The 26,423-nt window shown below is 33.6% G+C and overlaps 1 protein-coding gene across 1 annotated transcript in view; it reads right to left on the bottom strand.

The window, feature by feature from the left end:
* LOC113496590 (CCR4-NOT transcription complex subunit 6) overlaps window positions 1–26,423 on the bottom strand; it is a 131,801-nt gene that overhangs the window by 104,676 nt on the left and 702 nt on the right. The window contains exons 2-4 of the mRNA XM_026875862.1: window positions 24,383–24,498; window positions 21,798–21,991; window positions 13,994–14,169 (exon numbers count right to left, since the gene is read on the bottom strand). Coding sequence (XP_026731663.1) covers window positions 13,994–14,169; window positions 21,798–21,991; window positions 24,383–24,490 — 478 coding nt within the window. The 5' untranslated portion in view covers window positions 24,491–24,498. The remainder of the gene's footprint in view (window positions 1–13,993; window positions 14,170–21,797; window positions 21,992–24,382; window positions 24,499–26,423) is intronic.

Genomic DNA, 26,423 nt, shown 5'->3' on the forward strand with positions numbered 1-26,423 from the left:
TTTTGATCTACCAAAGGGTTGAATTTGTTCTGCGCTATCTATGTACCCCACATATACATATAATTCGATAAAAATGAGCAACAATATTCGAAATAGTTGGAAAAGGTTAAAAGTACGGAGAAACCTTGGCCTGGCTGTAATAGGTTACGTTGGATACGATATTACTTTCTGCTTGAACGAGTTAGATTATCTGGGCTCAGCATTTTCGTTTCTTTCTTTTTCTTTGTTCTTTATTGGGGTCGCCTTCTAGATAACTAGATGCCGTTGAATATTTCACAAGTAACGTTTGAATTTATTTTAGATCAGCTGAAAGTTTTGTCTTTCAAATTTTCTTATTCGTCCTATTTTTGAGGCTTTAAACGTGACTTAGACAAAGGTTTAAGACTGCTCTACCTAACACTAAGTGACACTGATAATTATACTTCAAGATTGTTCTTCAGATTTAACTGATATTTTTATTCCTTTATTTTCATTGGTACCAACCAAGTATTGAAAGCAGCCGCATTATGATTACTTTAACTTTTTACTCGCTTTCCACAAATGACTATAATAGTCGGTGACCTAACAAATACGCGAGTTTAGATCATATTACGTGTGCACAAAGACAATAATAGCATGCAGTTCGTGTCACGTAACATGCAGTGCATCGCTCAGATCGTTCACGGCGGATCAGAGAAAGTGTTCAGATCCATTGACCCTTGCCGTCGCGTGCTTAGACAAAATCAATTTACCATCCACTCTCGCTCTCGAATAGATGCGTTAACCGACTAACACTGTGGTTATTACATGTTACGCTTGTTACGAGAGCATAGTTGATATTATATAGCTAAGGGAAAGTTATTAGTTGTACCAAACAGGTCTGTGCGCTACCCCGAAGGCGTCATAATATTTTGATCAAGCCTAGACTTTCTCTTTTGCCGGATAACGCGTATCAAGTTTCAATTATTAGAAATGTTGTTGCGACGTTTATAGCCGAGTGTCGGCGTGGCACTCAAGTCGTGGTAGGAGCGGTAAGTTCTTAGACGGTGTTCGGTGTAAAAAATAGTTATAATTTCAGGCAACCTTTATTACCGCAGAACATAAATTATTAACTAAAACTCTCACTCGAAATAAGGCGTATCACAAATTCATGACTTTTAAACGATATTTTCCACAGGCTTGTGGTCTACTTAATTGATTGCTACATATAATATGAATTGAGTACTTCAAGTAATCATCATTACTAATAGTTTGGCACTTATCACTAGTCATATCGTCGTCGTACATACTTTCCAAGAAAATAAACGTAACAATTGATTATTGTCTGTTAGGTATCTAGAACACATTTAAAAAATACCAGTGCCAAAAATATTAGTTCATTACATTGTACAAACCATACAAAACGTAGGTACTAAGTACGTGTATAGTGAAATTTCAGTTTTGAATTCATTAAACAGAACACGTTCACAACGATCGGCAATAACAAAAAAAAACATTAACTGAGGCGAAAGATAATTGTTTAGCGCACTAAATCGATGACTTTATATGTGTTAAGTAATTATTCAACACCGACATTTAGCAGGCGAAGAAGCGAAAAAGAAATATTACCAGCTTACATTTGAAAGTCACCAAATGTTTGACACGCTAGTTAATTATCACCATTACCGTACACTTTCCATTTCCACTCCTTTCAGTTTTTGTCAATAACATTATGTATTGGCATCCTTATACGAATTGGTGGAGTCATCATGTTTATGCACTGCATGGAGCAGTCTGTTGAGCGTTCATTTATTTATTATAAGTATGGTGAAAGCACTTACATTAGGTACAAAATAAGTAAACAAAGTAAAAAATAAAAATAAGTTGTTCTCCATACATTTGAACTGCGAGATTTTTATGATAGTCATATGGAGGAAACGATACGTGAATACGTTCTTTCTTGTGCATATATCGAATAGACTCTATATTAAATGTGAAAGTGACAAAGGCAGCGTAACAATCTAAGGGTGACAGAATCTTAAGTGACATTTTTGTATCGGCCCCGTAATTTGTATGAATAGCAACACTTTTCTCCAAGTAATTTAATTAATGATAGTTTCAAGTCAAAATTACGAAAGTGCGAATTCATATTAAAATCATAATGCTATTAAATATTTACCGTTAAGTCAAGGTCGGCTACAAAATGTCAAACAGAGTGATATATTATATTTTATCGCGTTGTCATGTCTAGACAATCGTAATTAATAAATGATGTAATTTACATAAACACTGTATTTATGTATAAAGGACGATTCCAGCATTTACATATATTTAAGGGCCATTAATGTGTAAGGAGGTTAACATTAACCGAACCTTTTAACAATGAAGGGGGCCTTGCCAGTCAGTAAAACTTCTTTAAGGTGAAACTTGTGTTCTTTTTTTAAATTTAAATTTCCAATTGGGCCCGCATTTGCATTTAGCGCTTTTTACCTGTGTTCGCAATGTCTTCCGGTGAATGTTCACGTAATTGCGTTTCCGTCGAGCGCACCAGGCGCCGCCTGCGCAAGTATTCGGCCCGTTTACTCGATAACTACCTATTGTTTACGCTAATCATCGATGTGTTAATTGCCATTAAATGGGCTGGTAATACTATGCATCATTTGTTAGCAGAATGCCTACAACATCATGTGTAAACTGATGTGTTTAGAATATATGATAGAAATACAATATTAGTAGCTTTTTGGTTTGGTATCCAAACCAATAAGCTACTAATATTTTACCAATGAACCGTTTCTATTTGTAGATAAAAAGAAAACAATTTCAGATGAAAAAATAAGAAAATAAAACCATAAAAATAAGCTTTACGTCTAAAACATACAAAACAATGATCAGATGCGCTTGCGCCGTATCGAAGGTTAATGTGATTTTGATTGGCGCCGCTCAGAGCTGCACTTTCACTAACGCGTAAAGCGTTTACGTTTTTGTTTCTTTGAGGTTCCTATCTGCTACATTCACTAAATCTCGTGTTTTGCGTTTAGTAACATTAGACGGTAACAAGAGTTCTAGATTGAAAATCACGATGCGAAACGCATATACAACTTGAAACTAGAACGGATTCAATCGATTATACACTTTCTCTACTATTTTCTGGCTTAACAATTAAAATGGATTATCTTTACTTTTATGGATACTTCAACAAATAATAAAGTGAATTACGAAATCCGCAACGAAAACATTAAAAAATACGATAAAATAACTGTATACCTTAATAACTGTACATGATCGGTTTTTAGGGTTCAATGCGGGAGTTGTGTCTAAGCGCGCACTGTATAATGGATGATCTAGGCAAAGAAATTGTAACTTAATACAAAGTTATGCGTTTTCGCGGCACGAGCTCACTTTACGAGGCAATAAACCATGACGTGTCGAGCCTCTATGACTGAGCAATATTAAGAACTATGCCCCAACCTCATTTGTATTCCACTCAACCATAAATCGGAAGATTGTTGTATCCAAGTATCTGTACAAACGTCATTACGAACAGATCTATGGGACTAACTCGGGGTTTGACTATTAAAATCGTTGACTTTCAATACTAAATTCAAGTCATCACTTCTTAAGTATAATAATGTATGGACTTTGAAAGCAAATCGGTTTAAGAGTCAGCTCGTGATAAAATACAATGTTTGCAATAATATATACAATACAAACAAAGTTATTTTAAACGTTGTTTGATCAAATAGTTTTCTGACAGTTACAAACAATACAGACAAAAGTGTGTCGCCTACTACGGTTTCGATTAATCCGTCTGTCTCACTCAATGTTATTCTAGAAAACAAATACGTACATTACATGATAAATGTCAAGCCAAAATGTTAAGTATGCAAATATGATTTCTAATAGAAATTATTCACAAGTTTGGTAACATCACATTTTAAGGTTAACGGGACAAAGTCAATAAACATGAGTGTATACAGCCAGAAGGCGTGTCATTGTAGCCCATTCGAAGCAGCAACTGTTCACCTTTTTGGCCTTGTCTATATTATTTAATCGAATAATACAGAATACAAATACAATTATTCAAATGATTACAAAAGGGCATAATTTAATCGGCTGTCTTCTATGAATAAGCTGCGTCTTCAGATATGGCGATGTACTTGTCTATAGAATTCACCGATATAGGAAAATAAACAGGAGCCATTACGTAATTTAACTATTTCTATTTACTAGCAGCCACAATGGAAACAGGATAATAAGTTTCCTCCAAGCCGCAATGCACTTTATATATTTAAATCGACTAGGTACTTTATGTTTCATTTGGCTACCGGCCAGGAATACATGAGATTCGAGGAACGTTCAAAACACTTTTTTTCTATTTGCCAGTCTAGTTAACACTGAAAAACAGTGGTAGGGGTATGTATGAGAGGGACGATTCGTACATGTCGACCTTCAGACTTTACGAGCACAAGGGCGCTTCGCCCTTGCACTTCACCCAACGTCCGCCCTTTGAAAAGTTTTGCGCCCCACAGTGAGGTTTAATCAGTCTGGCCTGTATAGATTTGTAGAAATAACAAAGTTATCATAGTCCGACTTTATGGAAGGAAAGTGGGTGTGAGGGACGAAGTAAGGGTACATCCGCGACCTCCAGACTGCGCCCCGACAAGGGCGCCTCAGTGCCCTTGCATTGCGCCCAATGTCCGCCCTTTCTTTGGCTTAGTATTACGCTGAGTTACTTAACCGGCCATTTAACGAATCATTAACTCCGAACGGTCTAATGGTAGCAAATCAACTGATAAACACGTACCTATTCCAATTTAGGATTAAGTGATTGTTTGTTACATATTTATGTTACACAATGAATCTTGTTTTTACCTAGAAGAGTACTTAGGTAATTCAAAGCAAATGAAATATGAAAATAATAATCTATGCGATTACAATCCTAGCTCATTTCGTAAGTAGATAACATTAATGTTATTTATACTCAAGTAAACTTAGGCGAATGGGTAGTCTTAAATTTCAAAGGCCTTTTAGAAAACGGATACCCGCTTAATTCTGTACAAAGAATCCAGGTAATCCTAAGAACCTTAATATTCAAACCGTTAGAATGACTCGACCGAGGTAAAGGATCCTTAGCGTTCAGAAATAATACATAATTTACAATACGTGTCTAAGCGCCCACCCCTATCCAACGTAATATCACAATTTATTATCTCTAATAAATACTTCGCAGGCTTTTTGTTCAAGTTACAACCAGACACATTTGAATTCTGTCTCATTTTCATTCAGAAAGTTTTCGTGAATATTTATTTTGTTAAGGGAAAGTTACTATGTTGCGTATTATCCATTTTAAAGCTCGCCCAACTGAGCACCTGATACTATTAATATTCAATTGCGCAGTTGACCTCGATGGGGTAGCTACACCTCGTAAATACAACACTTTAATCTTAGCTACTGGCCGTTGGTCTAGAGCCTAGTGCTTGCAGTTATCGACGAGGATTTTAAATTACCATCTTTGGCATTTAACAAATTGAATTAAGGACTTGAATTTTCAAAACCTGCCGTTTTATTATGCTGCATACATACAGTCACTTTATCAGTATGTCCTCATTACATGATTTTCGTAATTTATGAACGAAAGGTAGGTTTATTACAGGCGACGTTATCTAAACACGTAACCCTTATTTGGTAAAGTCTTATCAGGAACTTTATTATCTATTCCTAATCAATATCGTAGATAGGAAAGTTTGTTTAGCGACAACATTCAATATCTAAAGAGTTATATTTCAGAAGTTTCCAAACGGTATTTGCGCAAAATTCAATTCGTTATTCTAAAACGGAATGATATAACTTCGGATTTATTTGAAAATGTACGTAGGTATATGAATAAATAAGCTCACGGGACCATCCCGTCCATAGCGGATTCAGTGAAGCGAGCCATACATAAAGCAGATAGGATGTGGGATTGAGCCGTGTGAGGTACAAGCTTCAAAGTATTTTCATTCAATTACCCAAGGTTGAATGGTATGTTCTGTGACCCGAAAGAAAGGTACAACAAATGGGTCAATTAGTATTTATGTGTTAATCCGTCTGATATGAAGTATCATCCTATGCTTAATGGATTGTGCGTGGTCATCGTAATTACACATGGACTGTCTGAAGATTTAGCGTAATTAATAAGTTTTCAGATGACAAATGTACCTTAATTTATAATGTAACTTCAAGCACATTATCTAAGTCATTAACGCACAGTCATTTGCTCCAAATGGCATCTAAAATTACTTAATTAACAACAAATAAAAACCCACATGGATGGGTGTATTAATCTCGAGATAATACAACATCTGCAAAGTTTTAATTAAAACGAATTTATATTTCTGGCCGGGTCTTGGTAACTACGTGCTGGGTTTAGCAATGTCTGTCGGCTGCTGATTACACTTGATCGTCAAAAAGCAATAAAGTTTCGGCAGATATCGTTATGGCGAAGCTGAATGCTCACTAGTAAGACTAACGGGTAATGGCCGTGAGTCGTGATGATCATATATATTTGATGAATTAAGGACGAGGATATAGTATGGAAAGAGGATATTAATTATTGTTATAATTGCTTCCTTTAATAACCACAAAGGAGGTGGGAAGTTAAACAATTGTCTAATTGATTTGAATTTATTACTTTACGTGAGCATAATAACAGCGATTTCGTATAATTTTGATGTTTAAATCACGCCTATTATCGTTATCGATAGAAGTGCATATAAATGTAATCGCTAATTATGAAAGTCATACATCAAGGTCTACAATGGATTGTAGAGCTTTTCTGAAATATCACATTTAAAAATAAATACAATAAGGATCTCGTAGTTTCGTATCCTCAACGAATGCATGAATGCGATTCTCTTCTCATGCAGACAAGGCTTTACCGTCAGTACAATCCAGTTTTTACTTTAATACTTTTATTTCCCGTTAGCCCGATATTACATTGTAGCAAAAGTTTTCTCAGCCTCCCTCATCCGTGTTAACAATACGCAAATCGAGACACCGAGCTTATTGCGACCTTATTCAAATAGAACACATAAACCTACAAAGGCCAACTGTAAATGAAACGTCAAAAACGTTATGAAAATATCTTCTATTTAATGTTGTATTGTGATACGTTTCTCTCACGAGACTGCACTGTAATGAGATATAATTACTGCTTGACACTACTATTCTGAAATAGCATTAAAACGATACACCGCAGTGATTTATATCCACATTATAATAACTCTTATTTTATTGTTTTGAGACACGAATTACAAAAATATCTCTTGCAATAGAAAGTTAAAGAAATCTTGCAATCAAACTGCTTATTTAATGGATATTCACAAGTATTCAATAGTCATCCTCCAAATTACGGGTTCACCTTTAAATCGTGAATCGAACATGGAATAAAACACGTATTGTTCGATGTTAAACAAATAACAAATGAGTGTCATTATTCAAGATTGAGCATAATAGTTTGAAAGGCTAGAATAGTATTACACAAACAACATAATTTACTTAACAAAGTAAGATCGGCGCGCAACACAAAAACGGCATCACCGAACGTATCGTCAACAATACAGTGGAGGTAAGATTTCGCAACGTCTCACCATAGCCGGGTGCTCTTGCGCAAATCGCTTGTGACGTCAGCGCGTTTGGTTCCGGCTTCACTTTCGCGAAACACTTTCACCGGTCGGACGAGTGGCATCATGGCGTGGCGCCACCGACGTGTGCCTGACGCTGACGCCAACACCCGGCCCATTGTCATTCACTTCATGACTATCGATGACCGGTTCAAAATCAACACGATTATTTATTCGGAAAACATTGTTCACGTTGTGTCCATGTATTCGCGTTAAACGTGGAAAATGGGTATTTACCAAAAGGATGATTTCTAAAACGCTTTTTTTCTTCATTTATTTTATTCTGTAAAGGAATATTTTTTTGCAAACTGCATAATATCTAAGTGAGATTACCTCAGTGCTATTATTGATCTCATAATTAGTATTTAGAACCACTTAATTTATTTATCGCGTTCCTTATAAATAATTTTAGTCATTGTCTGTTGTCCGAGAACCCAAATTAGTGATTCATGGTTACCTCTGTCAGAACTGACACAATATTGAACTCTCTAATTTGGATGCCTGCGAAAGGCGAATTTCACCTCACCACGCTACGTCACGAGAAATCATTACGCAACATTTCGAATTCGTTTGTTTTGCTATTCTGATCACGTAAATTATTATCTACAATCTCTCTTTCCATTTATTATGACAAACATTGATAAAATATAGAATTCGTTTAATGCCAATCGTTTAGAGTTATTAGAGCTTCGACGTTTTCGAATCTAGACTGAAATAAATTACTAGAATTCATAAAAACGGATCTTCCGTTTTTGTTTTTTTATTGTTAATTACGGTTCGTCATTTTTATGTACCTAAACAATGTAGGTACGAAGACCAAAAATTTAAAAATATGCTAATCTTTATAAAACAGTACATCATGACACATTGAGAAATAAGACATTTTCTCTTTATAAAAAATCGAAATTTCCAATGGCGTTTCAATATGACCTAACAAATAAATTCGTGACGAAGCAATCAGACTAAAACGATTTGTGCTATAGACGTCCACTTTCATGGAAATGTTTGTAATCGAACGAAACTCGCCGGCTACGATATTACGCTCGTAATTATATTAACATCAGTACGCAGCCGTCATAACGAGGACTTTCATTACTTTGAGGTAAATGCAGGTTTTACTGCGCTTAAGGTCAAAGGGAAAACGGCAGAGTTAAATGTCATTGCAATATCTCCGCTCTGGTAAGGTATAGAATTCTCATCGACGACATTATTAGAAAGCTGTTGAGAAAATGTAGTTTACCATTAAAAATACATATACGAAACAACTTTTAAATTGCACAGTTAAAGGTCAGACGAAAATCTTTTTCTTTTTCACACTTAGCAATTATTGTTACACGTATTACAAGAAAAATAATAACTAACTAATCGCTCTCAGTCTAATTTAGTTTGTCGAAGTGAACCGGAATTACACGTAAAATCGATTTCAAGCACTCGAGTAAAAACAATCGAATGCAATTAAGTCAAATCAAACATCGTAAAACTAAATGATCAATTAACATTAACACTCCTTTGAAACGATCTACAGACAATAGGTAAACGTGAGTCGGTAAACTGTAATTATAATTTTAAACACCGAGATGGCACATAAAGTAAATTAAGTGTAGTACAATGTTAACGCACATCCATCTTTTGAGCGCATCTTTCTAGTACGCGGACATAAAGCAATATGACCGCCTCACCCCGATAGTTCTAAGACCAGTAAAACAATTAATATTATCACAGTACAAAGCTTCTCACACTTTCTAGTTCCATTGTAATACATAAAGACAATCGCATCTTTTATTAACTGTCGTAGACTGATGAAATCACGACTCTATTTCTTATAGAAGTGTGCAATCTAGATATTGCACTTTCTTTTGTGATCAAGATACGCCAATCAACGCCTACTGCAAGTTGTAACTGTTTTAAGCGTAGGTTTTAGTTTCTGTTTTAAACGAAACTTGTTTTCTATATAGAGATGTCTGATTATCGAGACGGTTGTTTCTTTTGTGATACATTAACGAAACAAATATATACAGTAAGCATATATGTACTGTTAAGCAAACACATAAGAAGATACATTCAAGACAGCCGAGTAACACAAGACATTTTTACATCTTTCTTAATCAATATAATCTTTATAGTTTTAAAACGACATACTTGCTTTTAAAAACCCGTCTTTTAGTTTTAAATCCGGATACACAAATGAAAGTGACACTTCTGGCTTGCGCATCAGGTTTTTAATATGTCACTGTTTCCATTAACAGCCACCCCTGTGTACCGTAAAACGAAAACATTTCTATAAAACTGTTAATTAAATTGAAATAATCATAAAACACTTTTTTGTCTCTACATCAAAATGTTTATTAATAGTGTTTATCGCAGAACATAAAATTGAAATATTTTTTTTAATTGCGAGCTTAATTCTTGATTCAATTTTATTAGATTACGTCGGCGTCGTTTTGTATAAAATGTTGCTAGATATATTTCAGTAGTCTAGATCTCTCAGGCCGTGGTTACAAACATTTCGGTAAATTTAATATTCAAACATGTGAAGCTTCGCATTTGTATATTAAATTAGAACGTATATGCAGTAATATGAATAATAGCAAATTTTAGAGATACTTTGTGAAGTGCCTACCGAAATGTGCAATCGTTTACAAAATACTTTTAAACACCTTCATTTGCTTTTTAAGTATTCAATATGTAGAGGTCCAAAGAATCCAATCCAAAGAAATATGTAGAGGTCATTTTTTACAACATTTAATTAAAATAATTAGTTACGATTGCTTTGACCTAATCCCGACACTTTAAATATGAATAAACTTCATTAATTACTTAAGTCTTGAGAAGGAAATATTCTCTGAGTTTGAAAGTCTAGACTTTTGCTAAGTGCTCATTAAATGCTTGTATTAAATACAGGTACATTCCTTTTCTATCTGGCTTAGTGTTTGCGCCAGACCAGAGCATAAAATCGTATGTACATCATACTATATTTATTTTTAAGTATAGCATGTGTAAGATCACTCTGCTGCGCAAAGGCCCCTTACTTGTTCTTCCAGCCTTAAGATCCTTTACGCTTACTGGCAACAAATTGAATGAAATAAAATAAAGTACAAAGCTTGCGCGATATGAGTAGAATTTTGCACTAAACATAGTCAGTACTTCTCGTAGTTCGTATATTAGCGATCTCAAACGTTTGTACATACAATTATCACTAGTACGGGCAAGTTGATTGCACTTGGGTTTACGTTTATTATATTTTCGGCTCGCGAGTTAATTAATTATGTTAACATACTTCCTATTAGCAAACATGAGGAAACATTAGATGTTAGCAACAAAATTACCACATTCTATGAAACATTGGTACTATAGGTACGGCGGCGGATCTCCAAAACTAATAATAATTTGCTATGGTTTACACAGTGTAATAAATAGTGTTTCATGGGTAAAGTTTTGTGTGTCAAAGATAAATAAAGCTGTTATAACAATGAATAAATCACGTTGAGAAAGTGTGGTTAAGCATTTAATTAAACTTTATAAATATGCTTAAGAATACTATGCGTGATTGTGTATATGAAAAGTATTTGAATAATTCACACGTTTAGTTCGCAAGACGTTAGAAATTAGTAACAATTATATTCAAATGTATATGGTCAACTGAAATTATAACTTCAGGCCAGATTTCTATGAGACTTATTTCAGATCTTAACCTATTATTTATTATTTAGTATAAATAAATAAAACGAATTATACAATACAATTTGCGTAATTAACTATACCGGCCGCGATTTAAGTCATAAAAAAGCACATCAAACAGAACACCTAGGTACCACCTAGTCACAACACAGATCGCTATATCACACTATAATTTAAAAACACATCGTCAATCGCTTGAGCTTCCGCAGAGTCCTAACTCTGTTGCAGACTTAATAAATGTACAAACTTGCTTTAATACCGGCACGTGACCTATTTAAACGTTATTTAAGCTGCTGTAAAGAGGATTTATCCCGTACTACTTTAAGTAACACGTGTACAAACTCGCAAAGAGAGTAAAAACCAAAATCGTGTATAAGTAATGAGAGGTTAGTAGACCGACACCTCGGGCCATCGTAACGTATTTCAGAAAGTGTAAAAAAAGTATAAAAACATAGACATTTTAGCCGCACTACAGTTAACTAGCCCACTAGTTTAAGTTTAAGTATTAGGTATACTACTTTTGCGACCTATATGGTGCGGAAGACAGATTTATCATATGACTGCGTATTTCACCAAGTTCCTACTTTGATGCCGGGGTATATTCTAAAGGAGTATATTCTATATTGTATATTCAAACGGGAATAACTAAAATATTTCCCACCAGTCTAAATGTCTTCAAAAATCAACAAATATGGAGTTATGTACTTAGTAAGAATTTATACGGGCACACCAAGTGTTTTTGTGGAACCCAAACAGAATAAACATTCAATTTTCACTTGAGATTATTCTGCCACATAAATTTAATTTAACCTGCCACTACAAAGTTAAAAGAATTGTCTACAAGGTTAGAGAAATTTGAACTTATTTTTTTTTACAAAATAAATACATCGTCTTATTTAAAAACAGAACATTTACAAAAGGTGAGCCGTTTAAGTTATTCACCTTAGACATTTGAAGGTGACTATGACGTAAACGAGTTAAAAGAAATGTGTTTTGTTATAATGTAAATAGATATCAATTGTGAGGGCGTCACAGTTAAATTAATAACAATAGATAAATTAATATAATTTTCTGTAATTAATTAACAATGCCAGAGCAGACAGAATCTCTTTTCTTAACCTTTAAGTTTTCAACGGCATCACTTCGGACGACGAGTTTAATAATAACATAGATTTATTACAAGGTATTTTTCATCAAATGGCGTTAATAGAAAGATTTTTTTTTATAGAAAAAGCATGTAGCAGAATTTTTTAAGCCTAAACTCTCCATTTGTCAGCTAAGGCATACTAAGATTAGCCTTTTTATCCGAAAATCTTTACAGAATAACATGCAACGACGCAGTAATTTAAATAATGAACAAAATAAAGGAACTGAATATTATTGATATATAAATAGAAATAAAAATAAAAAAGTTATTTACAAATCGTAAATCATTTGAATGATCTATAATTTCGTGAATATCGTGCAACAATATTTAAGATTTATGTGTATTCTATACATGTAGAATTCGTAACACGATCCTGCCTAAAAAATAAATCGAACAAGATAAACTATGGCATCATGTATCATACTCATGACACAACAAAAAATATTACTAATATCGAATATTGAATTTAGACTGAAGATATAAAAACGATACTTTTATAAATCAAGTCAACATTTAAGGCTATACAAATATTTATCGAGCCATTTATGAAAAGTCGTTTTTGTTAATAACTCTTTCTCGGCGGATACCGAAAGAGAGTATTCTAAGACTCTTGCTTATTATAGGAAATGTATGACTGGGCAGTTTCTCGTCAATAACCACTTTCTTAATCGCTGGTAATAAAATTACGATTATATTACTCTAACGCCACTTATCAAGCGTTGTATCAGCTTCCGTTTGATCGATTTCTCTGTTGCAAAGCGAAACTGCACGACTTTCATTATAGCTATCGTTTAGTTACTTAAAACATTATCAAAAAGCCCACGGACAAACATAACTGTATGAACACATTTCGTGTTTACATAAGATGTTGCGCAATCTCTCTCAATCTTAATTAAATTCAACTTTCTCTCAGTCAAAATCTTTGGAGAGAGACTTTACGCGATACAATCGTTGCCGTAACTTATCCCACTATAACAATAAGCATACCTTCTTCGAAACTCGACTATAAAAACGAAAACTGAACTGTATTTCAATAAAATTCAATAATTCCTTCCGTGTGACAACGTTGTCAAAAGTTCCATTGTTAAAAGTAACAAAAGAGCAAGTAAATAAAAAGACTCGGTGTCACGGTAACCTTTCCACTTAAATTAACGTAGCCGAGTAAAATTTATGATGTTTTAATGTCTCTAGAGGTTGAAATCTAGTTTTAATTTTGTAGGTAATTAGAACAGTACCGGCTCGGCAAACAGTCTTACAGCGCTACTGGTTACGACATCTAACTTCAACCGCGAGAACTAAAATAATTTGCATAAATGAAAAGAGATGGCGCTGATTGTTCTGAAAGCGAAGGGAATGACGCGGTTTATTTAACAAATATATTTAACTACTTCAACTGTGTTGATTTAAGTACATATCACATGATAATTTACCGTTTCAAATGAACTATTAATAAATATAAATCCTGAATATTTCTAGGAATGTTTTTAATGCTTGACGATCTTCCAAGTGATCGACAACTGGGTTAAATTATCAAATAAAGTGGACTTACCTTGCAAATTGTCTAGCATATACGTCAACAGCTTCGCGGTGCCGTTGTTGTCGTTGTATATGGAGAGCATCTCCTTGCTGAGCGGGTTCCCCTGGAGGCCCAGCAGCTGCAGGTGGAACAGCTTCCCGAGCTCGTACGGTAAGACGCGGAGGTAGTTGTTGTGGAGGTGCAGCTCTCTGTGGAGATGGGTGGTTGTTATTTAATGTCGTAAAAAGTTATTGGGTTTGAAGAGTCGGAGCTCTATTATTTTATTATGTATCCGTTTAAATAATGCCATAATTAATATCCACTTAAGTAAGCAATTTATAATATGATTTCATATAGAATCGGTTTGGTACTTGCAATGTTGTGATGTTATATTTAAAAAAAGTAATTTGTTTCAACGTAATTTCATAGGTCGAAACTAACCATTTCTATCATTGCCCGCGAACTTTTGTAAAAGATTTCTACTTCATGTATTTATATCTACTAAAACCTTTGCACGACTTGAAACTATTCAATCGAAAGCAATTAAACGATTCTATCCCGTCCTCCAGAGACTTTGAACAATAAAAGACAATGCCAAAAAATGAAAGGGCTCGGTCTATTGAAAGCAAGAAAGAAACCTTCAGAAACTGCGCAGTAACTTACTTTCATGTTATTCACGTCTATTATAAAAACATTAGAAATGCTCCAATTCTCTTTCGACGACACGATTTATCTTAACGCTAACTACTCGACTTTCTCTAAGGATCACGCTTAATATGCAGTGGGTACATATTTGGGTAGAGTAAGGTTTCACTTTAAATTTATAGATTGAATATGGTTAATCTTGCATTAAATCGAATTGAATATATTTTTAGGGGGGGTTTGTATGGATATCAAATGAAGAAAAATATAAAGTATAAGGTGTTAAATTGCTGTCAAAATTACAATAATAAAACATTAATCCTAATTCTAATATTCTAGTGTTTTTGAATGTATTTTTTTTCTAGGCGAAGTTTAGTAACTTGTTTCAGTAAACTTTTATGGAGTATTTTCATTGATGGACAAACTTGAATATGTGCAAACCAATATTTTGAAGTTAAACTAATAAAAATCCCAGACTTACACTATTTAGCTTATGTAATAATTTGTTCCCGCAGTTTCTAAATTTTCCGTCTTAAAATGTAATTATAATTTTATAATACGCGGATATAAATAAACAACAAATAAAAATATGACTTACGCTTGTCATTTATTTTGGTGGCTTATTCAGTTAATGCATTTGTTATCTTTCACTTGTAAAAATGTTTATCATTGCGAAATTGAGTGAATCATTGTTTGTGTGTCGATTTGATTATATACCCAAAATAAATTGTATAGATTGTTATTCTTTATACATATATTAATGTTATTATTATTTCCAAATATTTCGTTGCGATCGAATACTACGGGAAATAATCGGATAACACGCTATCACCACAGAAAACCACAAAAATTGAAATTCGTGGAATTTTAGTAGAAGCACGTTCGAGTTTTAATGACCAAAATATAAACAACAGGTTAAAAGTATCCTTAATTACGGGACAATTTCCGGAATGATAAAGAATAACGTAAATTTGTTGATTTAGTTGATAAATGAATCATTTGACTTAGCATGATCACAATAACACTAAAATCAAAGTCGCATCAAAAAATATATAGCTAGAGTACAAAAGAGAACGGTATTCCTGTTCAATAGAGTTCATTTTGCGCCAAAACTTTTGTTTTATCAACATAATATCATTACTATAATGAAAAGATTTTTACATCAATTAGTCTTCCTGAACACTAGAAGGTCAACCTCTTAGCCTAAATGTTGGTAATAACTGCTGCATCGAGCTATTTTATATAATTACATAACGTATTATTAATTAATAAGCCGCAACAAAACCGTTATTCTTTAATGCAGTGGTCATTAAGTGTGTATTTAAAATTATTTTTAACAATACGAACTGATAACACCGATAGCCCGATAGCAACATGAACAGAAGTTTTCGGTTCAACGACCTTCAAGAGTTAATTAAACAAAAAATGTGTTTTCAGGAATCTACGTCGATGAGAAATATGTGCCTCTTATCACACTATCAACATCGCATAAAACAATGAAGAAAATATAAAGGCGTGTCCACATAATAATTTATCGTTGTCATACGGTGTAAGAAACTCGACTTTATTTCTTAAATAAAGGCAATAATTAATTTCGTAATACATTTGGAAGTGGCTACGACTACTCTATGAGGTCTTGGCAAATATTTGTCCATCTCCTTCCTTTGAAACAACTCCATACCAAATTTTATCCTTGCTTGGTTGCGTAGAAGCAGGCCTTACATACCCAGTAACAATTCAATTTATTATAATAAAAATTGTATGAAACTGTATGCCTCATTATTAAAATGCATTTACTGTAACCGGTTTAACGAAAGCCTTATTTGTACCAGTCACATAAGTAATTTATTATTATTCATACCTTCTTGGTTCAATGTAGGACAATCAAAAACACCTTAATTAAAGCTATTCTTGGCCCCTATGTACTATTAAACAAGCCATGGCGATGATTTATGTTTCAGATTCTGATATATTTATGGAAAGTAAAACGGGTTTTACTTACGATATTTAATATTGACCTGCATTTGTGTGAATTGTTTTTTAATTAGTAAGCTGTAGAGTAAACTCGTATATCGATCGCAATTTTTTTAATCGTGTCCTCAACACAGGACTAATTTCATTTTAGGTGTGTGAAAATTCAAACCTCAGACTATACTCGAAACTGCAACTGATAGCTATATGTGACTCTGTTGCTGAGTTGGTAAAGCGACTGGTACGTCTAGCCAGGAGTCGCGGGTTCGAGTCTTGTAAAACGTATAATTTTTTCACTGTATTACTTAAAAATATTATCCGATAAGCAGCACTTTTTACGTAGTTAAAAATTAAAAAAAGTTGATTGAACTATTCACGTACTGTTCTTTGATCATTATAAGGTTCTAAAAAAAAACCAGCTAAATATTGTCAAAAGATAGGTATTAAAAAAGAAGAACTCGTTGTATGCAAAACAGTAACATAATTTACAAGTCTTTACTTCATTTACTGTTTACAAATATACGTCAACGGCAAAATAAACACGCGAGAGGTCAAAGACATCGAATCTACATACACGCTCGCTATACACATAACTAAATGCTAATAAACTTGTTTTTATATACCATAAATATTATCGTAAGATAAACTGAATGTATAATATTGTTTTGAAAGTGTTATTTTGTGATTACATGTCGTATCAGACTACACATTGGTAATGATAACGGATAGAAAGTTTTCTTCGTTCGTTGAAAAATTATCAAAATATTTTTCTTGGAAGTCACTTGAAGTCATCTTGATATTATTTTAAAAGAAATAATAAACGTTGTTTTTGTATTTTTCATTGGCGGGAGAATTTGAATAACAAATGCTGCCTCTGCGTTTGTTTTTCAAAGCGTATTAGCTCAGATCGGCATGAGGGAGTAAGACGATGAGATCAGATTTTGCAAATAGAGCTGACAAAATATCTCTCTAATTTATCACTCCGTTTACAACTTTAAGAGACGAATAGAAAAAGGATGTAAGAATAGCACATGGTTATACACGAAGCAGCTAAATAGAACAGCATAAAAACTAGGTAAGTTAAAAGGTCTAAAAATATGGTAAACAGGAATTATGAAACAAAACGAATATAGATAAAAAATAGAAGACAAATAAAAAAATCAGCATAAAACTACAAACAAAAATATACTACTACATATATTCAAAGTTTTGAGTGAAAGATTCCACTAAATAAGAAGATATGCAATGTATGTGTGTATATTACTCAATCGAAGTCTTGTAAGCAAGATGTGGCCATGACACGAGAAGCAATTTACATACGAAATAGGATTACTTTATTCTTACGGGCGTACAAAGTGGTTTATCAATGTTTTTGGTTGTTCTATTAAGTAATCGAAATAGGTTTGTATGAATGTTACAAGAATTCCAAGAATATTAAACGTTTTTAGAAAATATTTAAGCTGTTTTTATACCCTTCTGTTTACTAGCTGAAAATGTTAAAAGAAACCTGCCTACTCTCTTAAAATTCAAATTTAAAATAAATTAGTCTACTAGCATAACACTGTTTGAACGTGTTAGTCAAGATTGGCATTACCCTGCTGATGCCTTTACCGCTTCAGAAGCGGGTCTAGCTGTGGTAATAAAACGAGACAACGAGCTCCACAGCATGCTGCCTAACATTAACCAAAATACCGAGGGTAAAGCTATGCTTACTTTTCACTTGAATACAACATTTTACATGGTCTGCCTATCTGATCTATACGGCTATTAATAAACCATTTATCTGGAAAAACATAATCACCTACAAGAAGGGTGAATTGATGAATAAATAATAGATCATAACCGACCTCTTTTGCTTAATAAATGAAACAAATTATTATAAAACACATGAAAACGTTTTACATAATAAAATATGTGTAAATTAAATAACATTCTTTAACCAAGTTTAGAAATTCTATCAATTATGCTGCTAACATGCCCGTATAAGAACAGTATAAAACAAACTCCTTTTTGGGCATGAAGCGTTCAAAAATAATACATTGGAGGCACGACTAAGTTGCTATTAAACCATCATGTTGCAGTAAATTAGCATAAGGTCGACAGTTTGCAAGTTAATGAGTAAGCACGCTCGGCTGTTAGATATCAAACGAGGTCGGCATTGGATATTGCTCACTGATCGGCATTAATTCTAACTGCAGACAATCTCCTTTTTTGAGAATTACTAAATTGGATTGTACTTATAATATGTATTGCGTAGAGATATACACACTTTATGACCATTCCCTTATATGCTGACTGCGCTATGTACCGGTATAAATAAGATAGACAAACGGGACATTAAACAGAAATCAAACCAACTTAGTAACGTAATATTTTTGTTGATGTGTAGGCCGTTCATGATTACAAGCGACACCTAGTTGATACCTGACACAAAACTAACATATTACGAATCATATAAGTCGTCACGATCACAATAATTTATATTAATAAACGTGACGAATCCCAATAAAATATCTGACAGACTATCATCACATCACATTTTAATTTGGAAAGGGTGGATCATTACAAGTTTTACATTCCACAATAATACGACACAAAAATTCGATTCAGTTGAAAGGTACCGTTGCAGTATATTTAGGTACAGTTTCGGTGAATCAGACACCGTTGGCGAACAGCGCACGTCTCACCACCCAAATACGTGACCAAACGTTAAACACATACTTTATCCCAAGGCAACAAACGAACGCTGAATTAGTTAAAGAAATAATCTTCAATCGAATTACAGCTGTAACTAATAAACTAAAATTATTAGAAAAAGGAAAATGCTTGCATTACTAATATTTCTTATCAAGTCATGCGTTTAACATTATTATATAAATGGTTTTTTATTACGGTTTTTATTATCAGCGGCCTATATAACGTAAGATTGCTTTACTTTAAACATGTTTTTATCAGAATTTGTCAGTCGATGAGAAACAGACAGAGCCTAGACAGTGAAGATATATTATGCAGAGCGCATGCGCAAGTAAACGGGAGCACGAATCCCTGATAAGAGAGAATGAAATTGTACACCATTAATCGGTAAAGAACATACCATTAGAATTTGGCCACGAATTCTTACTTGGTAAGTATAATTTAATTTCGAAATCAATTGGTAAAAAGAGATAAGATATTTGATACTCAATCGTTTTATAATTTTATTCTTTATTTGTTTAACTGATTACACTCTCGAACCTCTCCTTAGCTACATATTAAAACTGTATACTCATTATAATGTTAAAACAATTACTCTAGAACACGAATCAACACAAACAAAAACTCATCCTTGAATATATTTTCCTCAATTGCAAATTCACTTACGAAATAAGACCTTGATCTTAAAGTAAGACAACCGAATGTTTCTCAAGCCAAACGTATACAAAATTAACTTGACACACATTTGACATCGATAAACTGTTTACACGAGTTTAACAATTAAACTTTCACTGTCACTATATTATTATTTTTACGTCGTGACTTCTGTTACGTGGGTATCGACTATCGCTAATAATGAGGTGAAAGACTAGTCTATAAGAACTGTTTTAAAACTGTAAGGTACAAAAACTATAGCCTATAATATAGGGAAAATAAAAGCTATAAATGCGCCTGCAAAATGTCGAGAAATTTCTGATCAAAACTGATTAGAAGAATAGTCAAAAATTAAATCAAGCCAAGTTCTATGCCAGAAATATGCAACTTACTTGCCTATTCATTCTATAAGCTCAGATTCAAAAAAATCGGATGTCAATCTAAATAACGCTTAAAGCAAAATTTTGAATTATTTGCATCTGAAGAAATATCAATTAATTTATATCTGAGAGATATGAGATACATGAAGCCATACAGTACCATTAGGAACGCATTAAAGGTAACCATTCTGATATACTAATACATTTGTGTATTTAGAATACAACAAACGATCCTAATAAACCGTTTATACAAAGCCCTCGTTCAAACACACATAAATATTAGTCTATTCCTATTTAGATAAAGGTTTTATCCGAACAGACAAACAATAGCTACAATGTAGACACGAGTTAGTTTATAGATAAAAATAGGGAGTGACATCTTGATATTACTACGGTAAATATAATTATCTGATAATCTGTTAGATAGTTCTTTGATTGAGTAGTAGGCGTAGGACTTAAAATACAGCTACATAAATCAGTATTATTATTTTTTGTTCGAAACGAATTTCGTTATCTATTTCGTCCTTGCTTACTTCTTTTGATTATTTTCATCGTGGGACGGTCATTCGTTCCATAGACTGAGTTGGAAGTTTTCGTTTGGATCGTCGTAGCAGGTCCTGGCTCACGAACATAAAAGCTGTTTCATTAGTTTGTGACCAACAGACATTCATTGCATTCGATGACAAATTTATAAAGAAAAAATAACTAATAAATACTGTCTGACTTGAGAATCTTCTATTTGAAGTCCGTTAAAAATGTTAATAGTTTTAGAGATGTACCAAAAAACGGTTAAAAATAAAAATCAATAAAGTTTCGTTCCTTATTTTGCTTTCAATTTTAATCTATCACAGTTTTAAAGTGAAGAGAAAGTTGCTTTGTAATTTTCAAGGTAGGTTTATTTAGTTTAAAATAAATTGATAAGAACACTAATCGTATTGGGCATTAGATCGGTTTTCACGATAATGTGGTAAATAGGTTTAGTGACTATTATTATGACTATTATTATTATTAGTAGCTATTAGATACACATTCAGTTTACCCTGCGTATTAAAGCATTTACTACGACTAGTTCTTTTGGGGCAAACCATCCAAGTGCAAGTTACTTTTGTTTCGTATTTTACGATTACGATTCTTAGATCACACAAACACTTGTCCTACGCGGGAATCGATCACGCGACAGAGCTGCGTAATAGTAGACTGCACGGAGTTCACAGTAAACGGATGAAAGAACGACACGCCGTTCTACATCGTCTCTTACTTCAAAGAGTGGTGGGCCCAGAGTCCAGAGATGTTAATAATCATTTAGTTTCATACGCTAGGACTAAAGCTATCACCATACCCTTTTTTTCAGATTCGAGAATTCATTCTAGTATTCCATGGTAAGATATAACAATCATTTAGTATTTACATCGTGAAGGGCGAAAATAATCCGATACAGAGTGTTCTCACACCTTTTTGGGTTTATTTTCGTATTACAAATTTGGGTAAATATTCACCTGAGCTGTATAAGGTCTCCAAGCTCGGCTGGCAGCGATCTCAGCTTGTTGTTTGATATATCGAGGGTGTGCAAGTTGGCCAGCTGGTTGATGTCGGGCGGGATCCGCTGCAGCGAATTGTCGTTCAGGTATAGAGCGGTTAGATGCGTCAGTTGAAACAGTTGGGGCGCTAGGGCGCGCACACCTCCTGTTACCTGGAAATGTTTAACACAACATTAGTACGAAGAATTTTATAGCAAGAATACATTTTTTGGGAGTTCCATTGGCATGGTAATTCTTGACCTTTAGTAAAAGTTGAGTTTTATTAACGCCTATAGCCTATAAGTACCCTGATTCTGCCAAAGAATGCTAGAGGTTGATACTGGCGACATCTGGAGAAAGTTTGACAAAATTCTGTCGAAATGTGGAATTTTCGCTGTAAGGTCAAGAGTACGGGTCACCGAGCTAGATTTCCAGTTTTTAATTCGTAACTTACGCAAATCACTCGAATATACATATAAAGTATGGCAATTATTTATCTCCATTATGCAAAATCAAATTGCTTGACCCAAGTCTACACAAATTTGAGGTCTTTACATAAGTTTTCGAAATAGAATGGGTTAGATGTTATTACCTAATTGTACCAACTTTCCCTTTCTTGTAGAGCTATTGAAAAAGACTTCGAGTTACAGAAAATGAAAGCCTATTGCGTCTACATTATAGTAGTTGAAAGTGTGTACAGAAATTTGAATGTCGTTTCTTGGAAAAAACGTGAATTTTGATACAGAGTACAGAAGAATAGGAAAATAAGAGTGGAAAGTTTAGCTTACGATGGCTGATTACAAAAGCAATATTACAGAATACATCTCAAGTGGAGGAAAATTTACGTATTACCACATCACATCTTGACATTATTTGTTGAAATAAAATGCGCAAACAGTTGCAGACTGTTTGTTTGCCTTGTATGTAAAGCGAGAGGAAACTAAGTTTAGCCAGTATGTAATTTATTGAGGTCGATAAATAAACAAGTTGGATTCACCTAATGTACACACGATCGATTGATGTCAGTTTCATGTTTATTGCTTATTATATGATTGTATTGTTATTGCAAATGGAAGGTGTTTGAATTTCTGTATTCGTGTCTCGTGTGAAAGGCAAGTAACGGGACCTATCTGCTGTACTAATAAACACTGCACAGTGACGGTCTTATATCTCCATTCGTATATACAGACGGAGACATTACAACTTTGGGGCGAATTAAATGAGTTTGGGGATAAGTGAGGAATCGAATTAAGTATAAGATTTAAGCAAATCCTTTTTGGTTTTCAAGTCTTAGGTAGTGGATGTTTAAGGGCATGGCTTAAGATTATTAAAAACCCTATTCGTTAGATAACAGGTGGCAAAAATCATTACCGAATCCTTGATGTTAACACACTACAGGTTTTGTAATATTGTATAATGAGGTGTTATCCCAAAATGGCTGTAACAGTCGTTAAGTATAAAAGGGTAAGTAATTAGTCTAAAGGGTACCGTTTAGGCGCTCTTAATGGCGCGAAAAACCTTGGCCGAGAGAGCTGTTGCATAAGTTACCGGTTAAAGGAAATGTGTTGTTGATGTTAGAGGTAATATGTAAATACAAAAACTACCATTAAACTCAACAGACTTCAAATATGATTTATCTCCACTCCCTGTCCTCTGAATATTGCCCGGTACGTAGACTCTTTATCGAAACCGTAGGTCAGGCAAAGGTTGGGATTGGATGCCTAGGGAACCTCTTCAATGGCGATATTCTTAGAGCATGCTAACTTATCCCCACATCGTGAACTCCATATTACCATTCTACATTCTGTGATTTAGGCCCCGGAATAATAAAACTAATGCATTCTACATTCTAATATAATAACTATTTACTTTCTGGCAGTCTAACTTCATACCTCAGCCTCAGCGAAAACGTTTTGTGGGTGTGTTCCAATGTTGCGCAGGCGCACTTTTTTGTTTATAGTGGTTTCGTCACTCGTTTCTAGTACGTAACGCTTTGGTATTACGTCGACTTTGTGTCGACCGCGTCACACACCCCAAAAACGTAATACTAATTTATTACTTCTTTACGTGAGCGGTCTTTGGGTTTGTACGTACGTAGTAAGCTGACTATAAAAGTTGAAGTACAAAGTGTGTTATTTGCAGAAACAACAATAAGTAATTTGAAAATGTTGTGAAATTTCAACTGATCGTTAGATCTGGAAAGAATTCAGGTCCTAGGTGTTTAAAATATACTGACCAGGGATTTTCATAAAGAAAACGTTTATATACGTACGTTTAATCGATTTGGACCTTCCCATTATATCACCCCAACCTGAACGAAATGCAGCAGAGGAAACTGAGGATTAAGTTAAATCTCGACCTAAAAACTCTAATCAGCTAGGGCTTAATACTGCTCATTACCCTACCAGCGGTGGACACTCACAGGGGAGCTTCAAACAGTTTAACAGCATATCTGCCTTTCCTCATGACTACTCAGTCCAGCGTAGTAGAGACCAGAGCAAGCACTACAACTCAAAGCCCTACAATTACAAAGCATTTAATGGTATAAATTAAAAGTTTGATACCTCAAGCGTGGTCCAGCCTCCACGACGGCCGGAAGCCCGCTCCGCCTCCGACATAATGTGGTAAGTGCGCCCGCTAGCGCCCTCATGCTTGTCTTTGTTGCGAGACATTCTGTCACCTGAAATACATACACAACATTAATATTAACGAACAAATCTTATTTTTACCAGAGAGAGAGAAGTATTGTAGTCATCGAAGCAAGAACTGAAATCAATCCTGCAAGGCGCTGCTTTGCTCGGCAACTGCTAAAGACTTAGTTGAGGTAGGGCAGAATCATAATAATAGTAATTTTTAATAATAATGAGTGAATATAGTTTTTGGAAACTGATATTTTTTTCTGTAGTACAATATATTCCTAAAAAATACAATTTTCGCCCTGTCTAGTGAAGGGTTAATAATATTATGATATGTAAAACATGTTTAACATTATTGTGCAGTAATTCAAATTGGGTTTAACGTCATATAATGAGAAATATTACAATGTTGTCAGCAATAATTCAGGGTTTTGGGGCATGAATATAAGCATTATTTTGCTGCTGTTATGAGTCATAAGTTACAATCAAATTCTGTGTTTAAAATTATAATGTAGTTTAAACAAAGTAGTTTAATCTTTTTAATTAAGGAAATAGTTTAAAGTTTGCTACTTCGTTCCAGCTTTTATAACCCTGCCGTTTTTCCTAGAAATTTCTTGTAATATTGAGGTACTTATCAATGTTTTTCATCTATAGAACATTTATCACAACCCAAAATAACATTGATTGATTGGTTTTATGTAGTAAAGTGAATCGATAACTTTTTGTTTGACATGCAAAATGAATAATACAATATTATCCATTCAAGGTTTATTCAACTCATTAAATACTAAGGTGACATTAACAACCCATTGAAGAAAGTAATATTTCATGAAACATATTTATCCTTATACAAATACTTACTTAATGCATGTTTGATATGAAAATAACTGGAAAACATTAAGACCAAAAATTTTTTTTCTTACATTTTAGACACTTGATAGAATACCTTCGTGTATTTGATTAAGTACCTCAAAATAAAACTTATTATAAAGGTTCTACAATTTCATTCTAAGACCAAAATTTTAGTTAATGCAATCAACATATTAAATATTTAAGAGAGATTTTAGATTCAGAATTTGTCGCCAAAAAAAAAACACAAATATCAAGATTTTATTTGTAATATTTATCCAAATTTAAATATAGCCTATAAAATCAACCTTATTTAAATCTCAATATCCAGTAAAAAGGATTTATAAATTATCAAACATTTACAGCATAGCAACAGCCCCAAAATCTCGAACAATGATTTTCAATGTAACTAGGTCAATTTCTAATCCATTCAAGTTACATCTAGAATTGCAGTTTTGAATAGGTAGCATGTTTTTGTTCTTTTTGTTAACAACGATTAGTGAATTTGATTGCCTATACAACTGATAGTGAGAAAACTAGTTAATTTATACTGCAGAGATGTATTTTGCCGATTATTATACAAACAATATTGTTTTGTTTGATTGTATTATCTCATATTGTGAATATCTTTTGACTTTTTATTAAAATATTTGTGAAAAGACAGTCATATTTGTTTATTTACAAAATACAACTGAATTATCAAGGCAGCGGTGTTATTAGAATTACTTTTTATTATGACCCATCAATAGATAATACTGTGATAAACAAAATATGATTATGTTTTGTTAGTATAATATGTACTTCTTATAAATAATTGATTCATCCCGCCCAGTAGATGCCTGATTATTCAATAATTTATTAATAAATTCAAGATATTAATTAAATAAATATGCAGGTACTACAGAGTTACAGACTCTCTCTATGCATTTAAATACACTGCAACAAACTGTTGTAAATACATTAATTTACACAAGATAACATGAATGCATTCTACACTTCCAAGTAAACACACAATCCCACAGTTTTAACAACATAACTGTACTATACTGGTAGGAATATAACAATTCTGTCACCTCATATAGGTCTAAGATATGTTGAGTTGACATGAAGTTTAGGAGGT

This window comes from Trichoplusia ni, chromosome 8 (genome assembly GCF_003590095.1).
Source record: "Trichoplusia ni isolate ovarian cell line Hi5 chromosome 8, tn1, whole genome shotgun sequence".
NCBI classification, from domain to species: Eukaryota; Metazoa; Arthropoda; class Insecta; order Lepidoptera; family Noctuidae; genus Trichoplusia; species Trichoplusia ni.